At 44.8% G+C, this 18,240-nt stretch overlaps 1 protein-coding gene across 1 annotated transcript in view; it reads left to right on the plus strand.

The window, feature by feature from the left end:
* The first annotated feature begins 6,311 nt into the window (after positions 1–6,311).
* Positions 6,312–18,240, plus strand: part of KIF26B (kinesin family member 26B) — a 267,041-nt gene continuing 255,112 nt past the window's right edge. The window contains exons 1-2 of the mRNA XM_058802278.1: positions 6,312–6,374; positions 6,598–6,999. Coding sequence (XP_058658261.1) covers positions 6,312–6,374; positions 6,598–6,999 — 465 coding nt within the window. The remainder of the gene's footprint in view (positions 6,375–6,597; positions 7,000–18,240) is intronic.

The following is an 18,240-nucleotide window of genomic DNA, read 5'->3' on the forward strand; positions in this document are numbered from 1 at the left end:
TGAAACCAATGCTCTGAGATCTGGAGTGCCTCCTGTTATAAAAATCTCAGGAACATACTGTGGTGAGACCTCTGATGCAGCTTATCAGGAATGTAATTCTCTGTTGCTTGAGCACTGAGTTGAATTAGTTCACCTCACATGAGCTGAGGGGCAGGAAAGAAATTCCTGCTGCCTTCTATGTCATCTTTCATTTAAGGCATTTACACATTCAAGACTATGATAGACTAGTGCCTGTGATGCCAGCTCTGTAGCTGATCTGCACTGCTATAAATTACTCCTGCAACAAGAAAGGATGCAGCATAAAAATGTGATGATATAAATGCTCTGCTGCTTGTTTCTCAGGGCTGCTTGGTCACTTTGCTGTGCTGTGGCTGCTTATCCCCTTCCTCACCATCTGCCCTGTGTCCTGGCTCCTAGGGTGAAGCAGGCACACACGCTGGTTTGGCACTTGTACCCTCCTTTGCCTGCTTTCTTATTTTGGCACGTGCTGGCCTATATTCCTCCTATTAATGCTGTTATTTGCTAATACCATTAATATCACCTTCTCCCCTTTTCTGGCAAAGATATTTACTTAAAGCAATTCTTTTGGAAGACAAGTTTTTCCTTGGTAGCTAGAAGGGTTTTTGAAGAACATTTAAAAGAAATATTTTGCCCTTTAATATCTTCACTAATGTCTCTGTGCTCAGTGAGAATTGCTAGCAGTGTTCCAGAGCCAATTCCTGGCAATTCAGGAGGCCCATAGAGTCAAGCGAGGTTTCTAGACAAGAAGCAGCCTGTATCTTTCTTCATTATAGACTCTGACTGGCTATTGTTACTCCAATGATTTTTTGCTCTGTTGCTGTTCTATGTAATATCTGCATTGCTGGGACTTGGTGCTTTGCAATTTATAGATACTTCCAATTTTTCAGGCTTGTCTTTAGTTCTGGAATTGCAATGAATACTTATTGTGCCTGAGAAACAGAAAAATGGAATTCTGTCAAATTTCAGTATTTGAATTTATGAACTTAACCAAAATTGGCTGCATGCCTGTCATTGCAATGCATCCCACTGCATAAAATGATTGCAAACTTCTCCATGCAACCCTGCTCCATATGTGCATGACACTGTAGCCTTTATTACTTATGAAAAACACATCAATATTTTATTAATAAGCAGACATTGATTTTTACTGAGAACATAAAGATTTATGGAAGAAGGCAGAGTTGTGTGGCAGAAACTATGACAGCAGTTTCTAAAAAAATCTATGGAATATTTTACATTTGAAATACAGAAAAAATATTCCATTCAAAGTGAATTCAAATCGACAGTCGTTTGTGGAAAATAGATTTCTTCTGGTATCAAGCACAGGTGAATTTTAAAGACAGCTGGTTTGAAAGAGAATGAGACTCTGTCTGAATTTGAACACAAGTGGCTTCCTTTTATTTTATGGAGATATTCAAGGAGGCTTTCAGTGGAGTAAGGAGAGTAGAGGCTAACATCTGTGCAATGACCCTGAGGCAAAAGGACTACACCAAGCAAACAGGGAGGTGTAGCCCTGTCAGGAGCACAGGAAGACCCTGCTGTTGTTTGCTGTAGGAAAAGGTTACCCAAAGTGGACTGATTTGTGGCTGCTGGTAACAGCAGGAAGCAGAAGCTGTAATAAGGACAACCTGGAGGGTTCCCTGTCTATGCTACACCACCTGGAACTAGGGATTCTAGCAGTGACTGGGAAGTACTTATTTTCCAGTGTCACTCTACTTTTACCCTGACACACAAGGCAAACCTTGGGACTGATTTAGAAATTGTGGGATAGCAAACACCCCAGCAGACAGCTCATACAGAGGAAATGCCCAGCCTTCATTCTCCAAGACATCATGCTCAACAATTGTCAAGAGCAAGTAGGGAAACACCCTACAGACACATTGTATATCCCAGATACTATGGAAGAAGAACAAATTTGGTCCATCCAGCTGATTTCCTCCTGTACTGCATGTATTCATAAAGCTGGCAGAATACTCAGACTGTGGTGATGTGTGCATTGCTCACTTGGGGGCTATACAAAAGGATAAAGGGACTTAATGTGTTTGAAGCAGTTTGCTTTTTACTGAAAAGGTCCTATAGTTTGGCAAGGGGAAGAGAGCAAGAACTGGAATAGTTTTAGAGATGAAATACGTCAAACTGAGAAAGTTCTGGTGATTTTATTCGTAGCTCTTAATAATTAGCTGTTTCTATCTTTACAATTAATTCTTTGTCAGCATTACTACAAATGCCTTCAATTTCCTCACTGTCCCCCAATGGACTCCAGCTCATTAATATGCAGCTTTAAGCAAGTATCAGAGCTGTCATGCATTTCAAATCTCCCCTAGGAAGCTTTTTAAAATTGTGAGTAAGACCTGATACTGAGACTTATTAGCACCAAACCTGGAAACAAAGCTTCTGTGCAGGCAGCGATGACTCTTCAAGTTACAGTTGCTGTCACCTTTTTTATCCTGAAATTTTAAAAAAATGTGACTACCTCAAAGCACTTCTTTGATGCAGCCAACATTTCCAGCTCTTATAAACTGCTGTTTGTGGATAGAACTGGGCTTGTGCCAGCATCTCAGATTTGAGTGATAAAGCTGAACTTCGAGGTCGGATTTAATTGCACTCACACTGAGAAATACTCAGAAGAAATCTACTGAAGGCAGCAGAGAAATAGTACACCATGGCAAACACACTGCAGTATGGTAGAGAAACTGGAAGGTTTTATACTTGCTAAAAGACAGGTCATAACAGCCCACAGATGTGTCATACCTAGATTGAGATCAAAATCCAGCCACAATGCTTTGAGACCAGCTTTAGCTTGAACCTCTGACACTTAAACCTGCATCCAAGGGTTTTGACTCTTGCCCATTTACTCATAAATGTCAGAACAGCCCTATGTTTTCATCGCTGTCTCAAATTAAGAACAACAATCAGTCTAACTTCTGAACTGCTAGCATAAATGATTTACCAGGACTAAGGTTAAGGCAGATTCCCGTGACTACTGGCTACAATGATAGAAGAAATGCATAAACTCGAGAGCTGTGGAGCTGCCTGCCATTGGCATGTTGGTGATCCTGCTAATCATCTTTCATTAGTGACGTATGGAGTGTAAGGTTTTTGTAAGAGGAAACCAAACCAACTTCCACATTAGAGAGCCCAAAGAGAGTGAGAGAAAGCCATCCCTCAATGCTTCTCAGAGAGAAAATTGTTAGCCTAGAGAAAGGGTTCTTAGCAGAGCTTCTTGCTGGAATGATACTATTGTGTCCCATATTTGGTTCAGCATGAAATAACAAGAATGGGAAAGATTTTAGCAGCAAAATATCTCAAACTAGAAAATTTGGAATATCTCTCATCTTCCAAAATTTTTCACAATTCAATAAAGTCTTTCATGAAAACCAGTGTCAGTAAATACTGACACCTCTCAGGAAGCAGAGTTGATGCAACAGCAACAGAGCTATTGACCAACAAAGTTACAAACCTGCAAGCTGTGAGAGGTGCTCTCCAAATGCACCTTCTTAACATTTCCCACAAACGTGAGACACGAAGAAATGCAAATTTGCTACTGAGACTCGTCAGGCTAAAAACTCAATTTCACCATGTCCTGAGGTCCTCATTTCCTGGCTGGAGGTGTTGTGCCTTCTCACCAGACACGACCTTACTTCTCCACCTCAAACCAAACTCAGCCATGAGCTACGGACCGACAAAGCCATCCTCCTCAAGATCCCGCCATGTGGAAGGCATCCCTTTCTGTCCTGCTGGGCCACTCCATCTGCTCCAGCATCCCTTCACCCGGTAGGTGTGAGTGTGAGCTACCGGAGCCGTGAGTGTGAGCCCATCTCGTTTGGGGCGATGTCGGAGCCCTCACCCAGCCGGGCTCTAAGAGTCCTGGGAGGAGTTTTTCCTGAGGAGAGGCGCAGCGCTTTGCCGCCGTGCCCGGAGGAGCCGCAGGCGGGGGTTCCCCGGAGCAGGGGCCGTGCCCGATCCCGGTTCCGGTGCTCCCCCGCTCCCTCCCGCGCGCTGCCGGCAGAGGGCGCGCGCCGCCCGCCGACGCCGCCTCAGCCCGGCCCGGCCGCCTCAGCCCCGCGCCCGCCCCGGGCCAGGGGCTCCCAACTCAGCGGGCGGCGCCGGTCCGAGCCCGGGTCCTGCCGCCGGGGCCGGGAGCAGCGCGGGCACTCAGCCCGCCTCGCCTCCCGCCGGACGGTGCCGCCCCCCGAGCTCCCCCCGCCCGCTGCCGGCGGCTGCAGAGCCGCCCCTGCCCCGCCAGCCGCTGCCGCCCCGGCCCTGGGTCCGCGCGGGGGCTGGCAGAGCTCGGCGTCCCGGTCCCGCCCGGGCCCGGCGCGCCCCTGCCCGCGGCTGCTGCGCCCGGGGCCACGGTCCCCGGCAGCGGACGTGGTTAGGGCAGTCAGAGCTGGGGAATTCAGGGTCTGCTGAAAAACGAAGGAAGTCTGCCAGCTCGGCCCCGGGACTGAGGCCGGAGAACGAGCAGTTCTACAGCGCAGTGTGGGCACTGCCCCCGGTGAGCACCGCGGGCCAGGGGAGGCTGTGCATCTCTGTGCCGCCGCGGGCTCGCACGGCGTTTCCCTGCCTTACCTTGTCATCCCTCTCACGTCTGCCTACCGAACAAACCACGGGATCTCCTCATGCGGATTTATGTGAAACCCATTCACATGCAACAGCAGCTGGGGTGCACCTCCTTTGTTTGCCCGTTCGTTCGTTACCTATGTAAATGCACAAGGCACTAACCATGCAGCCTGGCTACCTTGGATGGCATCACTTGTGTCAGCTTTAGAGTAAAGCTTTTCTAAACACATCACGAATGGCCGTTCCTCTCTCAGAGTGACAGCATAGCGAAGTGAAAACACAGCAGAGCATTTTACACATCTTTACTACTGGTAGAGTATCTGTAAAGACATGCAAGCACTGGGAGATTCCTTGCTCAGCGATTCAGCAGGCTGGTTTTGTTTCCTCATGGCTGCTGTGGCCCAGGTACACTAGGGATGCTGGAAGGATGCATTTTTATGGAAGTAACAATAGGAGGTTGGAAAGGTGGATGCAAGTCCCCTGTGTGTTCTGCCCTCTCAGTTGCATCAACCTATCCATGTTATGATCCTGTCAGGGGATCTGGCATTTAGCTTTTTATTGCCTCCATTTCTGAGAAAATTACCAACTCGTTTTGAGGGGGAAGATTTATTAGAGATGATTTTTCTATCTACAGGATTTGAAATAAAAAGGGCTATGTAACAGATACACATGATCGGCAAATGGAAATCGTAATTAGAAAGGAAAGATTAACAGGGACACAAGTCTGTAGAATTTCATTGTTAAGAGATCAATTTATTATGCCCTTGACTGCAAGTTAAATTAATACACGTAATACTACAACATGGAAAAGAAATGCCAGTGTCTATCATAAATACAGTTTGCTCTTCTTTCCTAGTTGTTCAGGGAGGATTGGGAAGACTTGTGAAATCACGTTCATTAAAGCCTGAATAGAGGCAACTAACCAATAACTGCGGTGGAAGCAACAAGGTTCTCCCCCCTCCGCGCACCCACCCGCCCTTTTCAAGAACGGGGGGAAATCACAGACGTCAATCAAGAAATACTGCAAAATAAAATGGACCCTCCCGGCAGCCGAGGCATCGCGCAGAGCAGCGGCGAGGCTCTGGCACTCTGCTGGCAGCCTCGGGCGCCGCCAGCCCTGCAGCTCCGCCGCTGACCGGGGAGCGCACGGGGCTCCGCAGCCCGGCTCTTTCCTTCCCTCCCTTCCCAAACTGTCAGGCACAAATGGGCAGGAGGATATTGGCTGCAAGGGGCGCGGAGGCTCCTCCCAGAGCCTGGATCCCGATATTTTTGGAGGATTTCTTCTAACTCAGTTACAAACCTTGGTAAAGGGAGCAAGTTGCCGCTGTAGCGGAGGCAGAAAGCGCCTCTGCTTGAGGGGAGCGCGGCTCTCGCTCCTTCTTTCGCCTTCCCGAGGCTACCTTGGATGCTTCACCTCACTTGCGGATGAGAGCTGTGCTGCCTATCGGGGGGGACGGCTCCTGATTTGGATGTTGCTGTTTTTGTGAAAACAAGGGTTGTAAGGGAATGAAAGGGGAGACAATGAAGAAAAACCGACCGGGAGAGAACCCCAGCCCCAAGCGTTTTCCCGAGAACTGACGGGTGTTTTGGGGCTGAGCGATCCCGTCGGAGGCGGGCGAGGGAGCAAGCCTGCCCGCTCCGCGGGGGACTTCCCGGGACCGGCTATTCCCTTCGGATGCGGACTGGGAAACCTGTAGGAAATTCTCCCGCCGCCCAGAGAAGCCACCATGAATTCGGTGGCTGGAAATAAGGAGAGGATTGCGGTCACGGCACGGAGCAGAAAATATGGGGTAAGTTGTCGGCGCCGGGGCGGCTCGGAGCGGGGGTCGCCACAGCGATGGGGCTCATTCCCTCACTCCCTCCCGGCGGCTGCGGCCGATCGTGCCCCGGCCCCGCGCAACTTCCGCGGTGTGGTGGGGCGGGCGCGGCGCGGGGGCCACCGCGGGCGCGGAGCGTCCGAGCGAAACTTGCCAGGCCTCCCTGGCTGACCCGCTGCTCCTTCTCCCGCTCCAGGTGACCGAGCCCTGCTCCCCCACCAAGCCCGCCGCCCCCTTCTCCCCCGAGAGCTGGTACCGGAAGGCGTACGAGGAGTCCCGGGCGGGCGGGCGCCCGGCGCCGGAGGGAGCTGGCTCTGCCCTGGGCTCCTCCGGCACGCCGTCCCCCGGCTCCGGCACCTCCTCGCCGGGCTCCTTCACCGGCTCGCCGGGACCCGCCTCGCCCGGCATCGGCACCAGCTCCCCCGGCTCCCTGGGCGGCTCGCCGGGCTTCGGCACCGGCTCGCCGGGCTCCGGCAGCGGCGGCGGCTCCTCGCCGGGCTCGGACCGCGGCGTCTGGTGCGAGCACTGCAACGCCCGCCTGGCGGAGCTGAAGAGGCAGGCGCTGAAGCTCCTCATCCCCGGGCCCGTCAGCAGCAAGGTGAGCGCGGCGCCGCGGGAGGCGGCGGACCCTGTGCCGGGGCTGTCCGCCACCTGGGCTCCCCTCTGCCGGTGTCACCGCCGAGCGCTTTGCGTTTATTTGTGTTCTTATTTGTGTTCTACCCCTTCTTGGTCTTGTTCCCTTTTTCCATCCCCTCCTTCTGCTTCATGTGGAGCAGCGTGCCTCTGTCTCCGGAGGGCTGCCTGCCTTCAGGAGCATCTGTGATAGTCCTTCCAGCCTTCCAGCGTGCTTCTTTTCTCCCGTCTTTCATTGTATTGACAGTGATTCTGCGCTATTTCCTGAGCGCTGCTGATTTTGGTGGTGGGGGAAAGTAAGGGTGGGAATATTACATCGGAGTTACTGGTCCCTTGCCCTCTTGCTGTCTTTGATTCCTACAGTATGGATTTACAAATCGTCCCTAAACTTGGCAGCCAACTCAGTAGTGAGGTGTGTACGTATGGTCTGACGCCAGTGGATTCTGCTTCCATTGAGGGAGAAACCCTTCTGTAGCTCCGGGTTCACATGAGGCATTGAAGTGCTGTGTGAGCCCAAAGGTCACTCAGTGAGGCTGTGGCAGACCATGGCATTGAACCCAGTTCTCCCAGGTGTCTCTAGGCAGAAGGATAACTTGGTGATGCTTCTCTTATAGGGAAGCACCAGATTTTTTTTCTATTCCCAGTAACACTTGAAAATACTTGAAGCTGCTGGACTCTGAACGTTAGGTTGAATAATCCTGTGCTGAAAGAGGATGTAAGCATTGCTGACATTTTGTCTCACGTTTTAGGAGCTGACTCATCCTGAATACAGTTGGAAACCTGCTTTCTGCCTCTCTTGGGGTGTTTGGTACCTCCAAAAGCATACTCTGAAATTCCTTGGTTTTGTTTTGTTTGGCATTGGTTTTTTATTTTTCCTTTTTGTTGTGTATATGAGATTAAGGCTAACAGCTCTAAACGAGTGACCAGCAGCCCTTGGCTGACCTCATGCTACTAAAATAGTAAGCACTGGGTTCCTCCATAGCAACCATGTGAGCGTTGTATTGTGAATGGTTCTGCAGCTCCTGGAATGTAGTACAATGCAATTTTGTTTGTCTTGTTGGGTCCAGGTACTATCAAATGATAATATTTACTCTTCCACTTCAAAGAGTTTTCATTAGTGGTTACAATGAAGAGGTATCATGGAAAAGAGCCGACTGCTGGGAGAGGGTCCCTGGTATTGCTGTTGTGTTGTACTCTCCATGATTTATTTATGTGCTCTTTGAGAGGGAGTTGGTGCTCTCATGAACAAAAGACTCGAGGGCTGGTTGTTACCTTGTCTCAAGAGCTGACTTTACTGAATTATTCATGAACAGGGAAAGGTGGATCCACCAAAATTAATAGTAAATTTAACCATTAATACATGGTTGATTCACTTTAAAGTGGCCCTGTACCAAAATCTTGTCAAATTTCAGGCCGTGAGATTTGACAGTAATTACCAGCTGTGGGTATAGGTGGGAAATTACTGATACAGGTATGGGAGCCATCAGAATAACTGAGATTGGGGGTGGAGGGGAGGATGAAACTAACATCAAGGTATGGTGTTAAATAGAAATGGACTGATTTTAGTAACATAAATGTTTCAGAGGGTTCCTTTACTGCAATAGTGATTGACATTCACCATCCTAGCCTTCCTGAGAGGTTACCATTGTGTTTCTACATCTATTTGTTCTGCTGTTCACTTAGTTTAACTGATGGTGTTGTACAGGCCAGTCTTGAGGTCTTTCAGCCCCCTTACCTATGTTCTTTTTGCTTCTTATGCCTCCTTTCCAAGCCTTCCACTTCTCTAGGAGTGCCACGGACAAAAGTGCTGTCCAATCTGTGCATTTAGGAGCAAGGGAGGAGGCACAAGTAAGGTGGCCTCCATGGGCTTGGGTGACCCTCTGTCCTATTTGCTGGGCTCGATAGTACTTGCAGGCTCAGCCTTGCTGAGTTGTGAGCTGGCACACAGCTCCTTTCTGTGGTGGGTGCCGCTGGCTGTGACTGTTTGCAGAAGCATCTCTTTCTCTCATCCTTTCTGGCTTGTGACTGCTAAGAACTTTCTGGGCTTGTGACTTTTGCCTTCAGCAGGTTCTGTCCAGCACAGCGGGCTGGATGATGTGGGACACAAACATCATGGCTGATGCCATTGACTTCTTTGGATTGGGTACATTGTAGTGGTCTTAAAAGTTTGTTTTTCCTGGTGTAATGGGGTAGCCTTATCAGTGTCTGCTTTGAGAAGAGCAAGGTGCTGGCATGGGCTCTGCTGGTTCAGTCAGGGTCTGTGAGCTGCCTCTGTGTGCCACAGTAACACTCTGGGAGTCCCTTCTGACGGTGAGGTGTACAGGGTTTCTCAAAAACATGGAAACCTGCTTGTGTCTGGGGAAAACTGGCTTTGGTTTGGATTGAGACTGAAGTCTAACCACACTGTGTTAATGTAGCTGGCATTTTTTCAGGGTCCCGTGAGGTCTGCTCTTGGTTGCTGCTATGGAAATAGGGGCTTTTTGAGTGTGGAATGGATCCTGCCACTTGAATTAAGTGGAAGAAGGAGCAGATCATATTCCTGATTCTGGGTATTCCCTCAGAACTTGCAAAGCATCCTACAACTCAAGATTCTGGTGCCCATAGGACACAGCTAATTGGTGATATTCCTTTATTAGGACTATTAAATGAGGCATTTAAAATGTCTATCATCTTTTAGTCAAGCAGATCTGACATTTTCTGTTGTTGCTGTTGAAGACAGCCTGGTATTATGAGTTCTGTGGTATTATTAGTACAGTCTGTAGCACCTGTTTCCCATTTATGCTGTATTTAGAAATGCTCATCATCTGGGATAGTGTGTGTTGCAGAACAAGCAGAATATGAGAGGATCTGTGTTTTAATGTGTATCTACTAGCAGATATTGGAGTCTGCAGTAACCTATCCAAATGTGAACCTACATTGGTATTTCTGACAGTGTGCAGTCATGTAAAGGTTTGTATATACCTGTCAAGTGTAATAGTGTGCTTAATTGCTTCATAAACAGACCCGGCTCTGTGCATGAAGCTATGTACTGAAGCTTTTCATTTGATTGAGAAAAAGCCACACTTAAACTAGAGCAAACTGCTTCTGACTAGGCCATTGTTAATGCTGAGGTGTTTAGCTTTCCATTCTAAATAGAAACATTCTCTCCTAATACATCAACAGGATGTAAACTTTGTGGGTTTGTTTTTGTGAGGCACAAAGGTGAAAAATATATAATTATAGTCACATTAATTTATTTTAGCCATTTAAAATGCCAGGTTCCCTGCCAATAGCAAAAAGAATAGTGCTAAAAGCTTATTGTTTCTTTTTCCTCCTCTTGTGATACAGATGTGACTTAATGATGTTCAGCAATTACATGCATAGGAGGGGTTATATTTTATGTGAATAAAATCTTATTGTAACCCCCAAGCGAAGCAGGCCTGTGGGAATTGACTAGCACAGGTGTTTGATATAGTTACCACTGCAGTTTGTGACTGAGGGCATCTTGGAGCTTTTGGTGCCTGTCGTTTGTGGGGTTTATGTTGCATGATGATAAAGATTATCTCCAATTACTAATACAGGTTGTTTTTTTTTTTTTTATGCTAAGCTTTTTCTTAGGCTATATTTTTAGAAGAGCATCAAACCAAGTTCTAGCATAGAAATTTATGTCATCATACTCCCAAATTTATCAAAATTTCTGTGAAATAAGTTTGCTTTGAATTCAAGCCTGTGATATCACCTGTCTTCAATGAGCACCTCACAGGCATCTAACAGTTGAAGAGTTGCTATATTGATGTGTAACAAATTACAATGTGTGCTAATAATCCATGGAATGCTAATAAGAATGCTTACAAGGACAGTTATAAGTTTCTTAGTATGTGGTTCCAACAATCCTGAATATAGCCCTGAAACCGAGCTAATTTGAGTGTATAGACATGAATTGCTGCCTGGGCATATTGTGGTTGGGTCAGGAAGTAAGGGTCTACTATAAATGGTAAGGATATATAAATGGATAGTACTGATGTTAGGTGGGTTTTTTTTAGGATATTGTGGTCTTCCCCTTACCTAAAAAGTCTGTGCTTTTGAGAATAAGAATTGGGTAAATTCTGAGCAATCTTTTACAACCCTCTGAGCACAAGAGGGAAGGAAAGAACTGGCATTCAGGGTACAGTTTTGTTTTGATTTTTTTTTAGCCCGTTTACTGACACGATCAGATTTTTTTTGCTTACGTATTGTTGAATTAGTCTTCTCATTCAGTGGTCAAAGACTTGACTTGTAATTATTAGTAATGAAGAAAGCCCTGAAGCTGATATAATGAAAAATGCGTTTCTGTTAGCTGGTAGCTACTTTAGAAACATTCCCAGTAGAGACAGGACAGTAATAAACCCTTCCTCAAAGCTTAGCAAGTGGCAGAATAATGGAATTTCATTTCCGTCCAGACCTTTAATTTGTGAACAAGCACGGCCAGGCCAGTCTGTATAGTGACTTAATTCACTGTGCAAAAAAATCTCAGGCACCTAATCATTTCATCCCAACTCATTGTAATGCAGATAGGATTATTGCATTAGAAATGTGATTTTAAATGGCCCGAGGCAGTAATTTGTCAGCATTTGGGAGGATTAACTCCATTAAAGTTTAGGCAACAACAACCATTCTTTTGTGTTGCATCACAGGTCACAATACCAAACATTTAGCATAACTCATCTGTGAATCTTCTTACAATTGTATGCTTCCTGGCAAGTTGGGAAGCTGAGCTACTTCACTTGCACTGGAATTACAGCTGCTTGCAGAGGTCTAGAGGAGGCAAATGGATATGCCTTTGCTGCTGATGAATTTGTATAAGCCCTTTTCCAGGAGCAGCTGGAAGTCGTGCTGCTGCAATCCGCAGTGTCAACATGTGAAATAACATAACTATTTCTTTTGAGCTTGCAAATGTCTTTGAGGTAAGGGTGAAGATGCTGTGTGGTAAAGACTGCTCTTTAGGAAGCTGTCAAAGCCATTAGCTCTGCAGCTTTCTCTATGGGATGAAAAAGGCTTGTCATTACTAAGTGCATTGGAAATTAGAAACTGGCCTATGGTTATATTTCATGAATTGAAACTATAGTGTTTCCTATCAGAAGAGAAAACACTTTTAGACCACAGAGCTCTTGAGGGTGAAAAGGGAAGTATTGATGAAGTAAATCTCTAGGGAGGAGAATTTTTTCTTTTTTTTGTACAAAGACTTGGCTGTGCATCTGAAAACATTGGGTTCAGAAATACAGAGTCAATGCTGAGTCTTTATTGGCCTCTTCATGCTGGGTGATAAAATGCCTTCAAGGTATTTTTATGCATGCTATGAAGATACAAGGTGATTTTGGACTGATGTCCAAAATCACCTTGTATCTTCAGATAGTCTTACATTTCCTTAGAAGTAAATGTTGTGCCATCCACAGAAATCTTGCATAATAAGTGTAGGACTTTGTATAGTTTTGGAAGGGGAAAAGGAACAAAGATTGTCCATCTGAGTTCCCCAGACAGTGTTTGAAAAAATGTCACACATTACCCAGCGTGGGCCATGGGCATGCAATGGGAGTCACGCCGGCATCAGCAGATTATTAGAACATTGCAGGGCTGAAAGACACGGTGGTTTTGCCACATCAGCAGCATATAGCCTTTGACACCGTGTAATTGGGGTGCTTCCAAGCACTGAACCTGCAGCACCACAATAAACTTGACTGTCATGCTCTACATAATGATGTAGTCAGAACTGCAGCATTCTGTGACATGAGGTCTGTGTGTCAAAAGCACGAGAGATGTTCCAAGTTAAATTGCTAGGTTACATCTTACTAGTGTCATCTGCGGCTTGAGAGGCATTGATGTTGTTAAAGTGGAGGAAAACAGGCATACACCTTCCCCTCCTGCCCCTGAATAAATAATCCCTAGCCCACAGTGTCTGTTGTTGAAGCTGCAGTTCAAGAAATATCCCAATTGCAGAAAAGAAGATTGTGTGTTTAATTTGATAAGCAAGCTGTAATTTGTAACAATCCCCTGATAAACAAAGTAGTATCCTAAGAGCAGAAAGTTTAGAAGAGCCCAATAACTTGTGCTGCCCATTTTTATTTTCAATTACCTTCTTTGCAATCTTCCTACATTAAACCAGGTTTGGTTTTGTTCTTTTTTCTTTTTCATAACTATGAGCCTAGTGAAGCTGTTAAGAATTGTGTTTGCTCTCTGGCTTTGAAATCTGAGATATATAACCAGACTTGGTACAGACCAGATTTTTTTGTACAGTTATAATATCTTGTATAATCTACAACCAGGATATGAATCTGCTAATGCTTCTTTTCCCTCCACTCTCCTGCTCAGAAAATTTTACAGTGTAGCTTAATATTTTGTTGAGTGTTTGAAGTTTCTTTAAGTAAAATTAGATCAACACAAGACACTTCATAGAGCAGGGGAGACATGACTGGACTGTTTTGAGTTGTCACAAAGGCTGAAACACTGTGCAAGACACACCAGAATCTGAGAATTCTTTCCCTACTATAACATGACTGTTTCTTCAGTCTGGATCTGAACCATGTCAGTCTAATGACTTGCATGAAATTGACCTTAGGGAGGGCATTTGGACATCAGGAAAAGCAGTAGGATTTAATTTAGGCCACAGCTCCATGTGTGATATGGCTCTAACCAGGGAATACTTATGTGCCTTCAAAGCAGAAGCATGCTGCTCTGGCAGAGCAGGTCTAAGACATCCTGGCCCCTTGTGGGCTTCCCATGAGCCTTTCCTTTGTCCTCTCCATATGAAGGTCATAAGTTAGCATCACTGCAGGTCTCCTGTGTGAATACATGGTGATTGCTCCCTGCCTTAGTTCTTATAAAAATGATAGATAGTTCAAACACATTCAATAATGCCTCCTTCTAAACTCAGATCCTTTTGATCAAGGAGTGACTGGATGTGCTATTACAACAGCAGATGCAAGGAGCCAGTGATCTCTGAGAAAGCTACTGATGAGAGCAGCACAATGCATCCAACCGTAGCCTCCATTGTAGCTGGAGTACAGAATTCAGGGATTACTTTACAAAAGAGACAGTCAAAGAAAATATGGTACCAGCTATACAAAAGAACCAGTTTTAAGGAATTGGTGTGTTCAATTGCAGCTTGGATTTATGGCTATGTTGTCAGAATTCAATTTATTTTACTTAAAATAGTACTGCATAGTAAGGCTCTTAAAAACTACTTACAGCATTGTAAGTAAAATATACTTCTTAAAAATTATTTTTGTCTTCAACTATGTTTATTTTTATTGTCTGTCATGGTTTAACCCCAGGCAGTTGCTTGCTGTCTCCCACACCAGCAGGATTGGGGAGAGAATGGAAAGGGTAAAAGCTGGAGAACTCATGGATTGAGGGTAAAGAGAGTTTAATAGGGAAAGCAAACGCCAGGCACACAAGCAAAACAGAACAAGGAATTAATTCCCCACTTCCTGTGGGCAGCCATCTCCCGGAGAGCAGGGCTCCATCACACCTAAGGGTGACTGAGAAAGACAAACACCATCACTCCACTTGTCTTCAGCACAAAATGCTGTCCAAAACACCCCCGCACCAGCCACTGGGAAGAAAATTAACTCTACCCCAGTTGAAACCAGCACATTGTCATAAGGGTCTTCTGTCCAATCTGTATTATTAAATCACTTAGTATGTGGTTGATCTTGTATTTTTTATATAAAACGTTTTCTGGGAGAAAGGAGAAAAGACTAATTTGGAAGAAACTTCAGACTGGTTTCCTCTTTACAGCTTTCGTCTGAAACTCTATTTGGTGGTAGTGTTTGTGGGTTTAAAAATAATAAATTGCCAGGGAAATTCTGCTCAGGAGACCTGAGCAAACCAATGGGATATTAGGCTGGATTTGGTTTGCAATTCACCATGAAAACAAAAGCCTTTCTTCAGAAGGAACTGGACACTTCTAGATAAAGCATTTGTTAGTATAAAATTTTTGTATTGTGTGTTTTAATTTGCTATACCTTCCTATTAAACAAAGAAGGGCTGAGGCTTCTCACTTTATTGCTCTCCAAATAAGAGAAATTAACTTTCAGGCCACATGATGTCTGCTTTGTTAGTGTTTGGTCAATGCTCTTATTCAATAGATTTGGTGATTTAGGAAAAAAGCATCAAATGTCTTTGAAAATTACTTTATTCTAGTAAAAAGTATTCCAAACCCAACTGAGTGTGCATCTGGAAAACACTTTAAATTTCTTGCTGGTGGAATGTGTCAAAGGAACTGTGTATGCTGAATGTAGGATATTTGTACCCAGTGCAATATGACTGATGTAAAACATCCATCTAGCTCTAGGAAAGCTAGCTTCCTCTTCTGTAGGAAAATTTTAAATTGGGAATATAGTCTGTGTTTTGGCTTCCAAATTACCTTCAAGTGGAACTTGCTTTATATGCATTTGTTCCTTATAAATGTGTTTTGACCTGTGGATTTCTTATGATCTATTAATAGCAAGCCTCTGCTCTATTTCCCTATGCTCCCTAAATCATATATAGCTTGACATGATCATTTACTTGCACCTGAGTATTCACAACAGCTTCTCTATTCCATGGATTTGCACTGGAACAAAATTCTACTCACATGAATGTTTGGGGAAAAGCAAATGAAAGGAGACTTTGATATCTACCACAGTAAATATTTTCTTTTCCTGAAGAAAAAGTGAAATTTCACAGTGGTTTGAGGGTTTCAACTTTGTTCAGAACTGTCTGAGGAGACCTGCCTCAGGATGGGGTTAATTTCCCCCAAGCTGTTCATGCTTCATTCCCTCTTTCTCTACCACCCTCAAAACTGACTGAAGATGAATGAAGATTCAGGAATACAAACCCTCAGTTTCTGTGGGCCTCTGTGTTGTCCTAGTGGGAATTTCCCATTCCTTTTATCACAGGTGTACTTGAAGATATGAGAGAGAGTCCTGCAGTGCTGAAGAGGGTGGTTGCTTGGAGCTCATTATTAAAACCAGGGCAGAACTGGCCTCAGCATCTTTCTGTCCTGGCTCCTGTAAGTCATCTGGGCAAACTCCCACCTTACCAAAGCCAATCTTAGACTTTATTATGCTGAAGTTATTCAGGAGAGCAGACTTCTGTCTGCTAATTGATTGTCTGGATGATTGCATGCTACTCTTTCAGTTGTAAAGTTTTATTTTCCTGTGCCTCCTGGCTAAATGAACCACTGACCTGTTAAGTGCCAAATGCTGAAAGAATTACTCCTTTACTCCATCCACCTGATGGACTCCAGCAGAAAGCCTAGTGGGCAATAAGGCAGCCTTGGCTTTAAGCAGGTGCTGAACAGTGAGGATAGAAGTTATTACTCTTCATTTCTCTATTAGTTTCACTGCTCATCTAATAGTGATGGGCAAAGAAAAACATTAATATCCTATCCAGCAGCCAAATGCACCAAAGGGGGAGTGTGGCTCGTGTGTTTTCCTCTTTCCTAATGGTATCATTAAAATTTAACTAGTCCTCTAAATCATGTTAGTATTCCCAGGGTTAATATGCTGAGATTGCTGGCAGCATTCCCACAGGAAGAGTTAACAGTGGCTGAGGCTGTGTGGCTGGCATTTGTTGCTCAGAGGGAGGTGTTGGGACTGGAGAAGCCCAGGCACCAGAAAGGCACAATCAAGTCTTTGGCGACGGGGGCATTTACAATACACAAACATATTCTTTGCTACTTACCTCTCCCTTTCCACTCCCTCCTTGCTTTTCTTTCCTCATTAGCCCTAAAGCTGTCAGTTCATCTCATCTGCTGCTGGATTTCTAATGGAAATTCTTGACAATAAGCCTGCATATGTGTGAACCTAGCAGGAAGGCACATTGTGTATGCTGTATGATTTAAGAGATTGTTAGACCATAGATGGCTTTTACTGGAGGTCGAAGAGGCTAACCAAGTGGGAGATGCAATTAAAATGGTATTTGTTAGAAAGGAAGAGCTAGCTGTCTGGGCAGACTGAACATGGGGAAATGATGGGTAGCTGGAAGGCCATTAATGATGGCTTTGTAAGCAGCTCTGCAGCATGGGTGGTAAGCCTAAATCCAGAGCTGTACTTTTAGTATGCCTAATAAGACTTCCTTTTTATTTTTTTCCCTGTGTGTCAAATCCATTTCTGAATAGTGGATTTGACAAAAATTCTCTGGATTTTGGGTTAGATTTAGAGGTAGGTGAAAGAAGTTATGGTGGGTAAGAGAAGAAACTGGCTTGTGGGAGCCTTCTCCATCACCTTGAAAACAAAGCAAGATTTTACAGAGTTCATCTTTGTAAAGTCATGGATTTCATGACTTTGCTCTGGCAAAGAGGCTGTTTGGTGAGAGATAAGAGATGGGGCAGGCACCTCATAGAAGTGCTTTTTTAAATGAACATTTGGGATCTGCTTCTTGTAAGCTCTTGACAAGAGCTTAATTGTTACAGGTATTTGATTACATATCTCCTGTTATTTGTATTTTTTTCCCCACTGTTGAACTGTTCAATGTTTGGCTTCACAATAATTGTTAACAATTTTCAAAGTTGCAAGGAGTGGGATAGGCCCTTAAGGCAGGTTGCCCAATACATTTTGGTGTCCTAAAAGACATGAGCAGCTGTGAGTATAGAAGAGGCTCAAGGAGAAATATGAGAGGAAGAATACAAGGTGTGGAGATGGAAATGAAGTTGGTCCAGGCAGCAAAGCAACAGTGCTTGCATGGGACAGGTGGCATGCTGGGGAAGCAAGGAGGAATGGGTAAAAAAAACAGTGGTCTGTTAAAGCCTGAACTCACTTTAAAGTGTCTTGCAGAAATAATGCATATGGAGGTTGTGTTCTGTTTTTCCTTAAAAAGCTATTGCTAAAATTTATTGTCTCTCAGTTTTTCTCTTTCTTAAAATAGAAACTAGCAAGCAGCTAGAAGAGTAGAAAGCATTAACTCAAGGTTGTCTTTGGTTTAATGTACTTCGGTATTTTTCATTCTGAAAGTTATTTTTTATCCAAAGGCTAAGGCGCTGGTGTATCCTGTGATCTAAAGATGTGAGTGGCTTTTCTTTCTTACATCTAATTGATTTGTTTCTCTTTTCACCAGTCACAAGGACATCTATGTTCCATAATGTCAATTTGAGGCTTGGTATGAAATAGGAATTCAGTTCATTGCACTAGCAATTTTACCCAGCATAACAAATAAATGATGTATGTTTTACTGCATCAGCAATAGGAATGAATTCAGTCTCGCTTTTCTT

The sequence above is a fragment of the Ammospiza caudacuta genome, chromosome 3 (assembly GCF_027887145.1).
Source record: "Ammospiza caudacuta isolate bAmmCau1 chromosome 3, bAmmCau1.pri, whole genome shotgun sequence".
Taxonomy (NCBI): Eukaryota; Metazoa; Chordata; class Aves; order Passeriformes; family Passerellidae; genus Ammospiza; species Ammospiza caudacuta.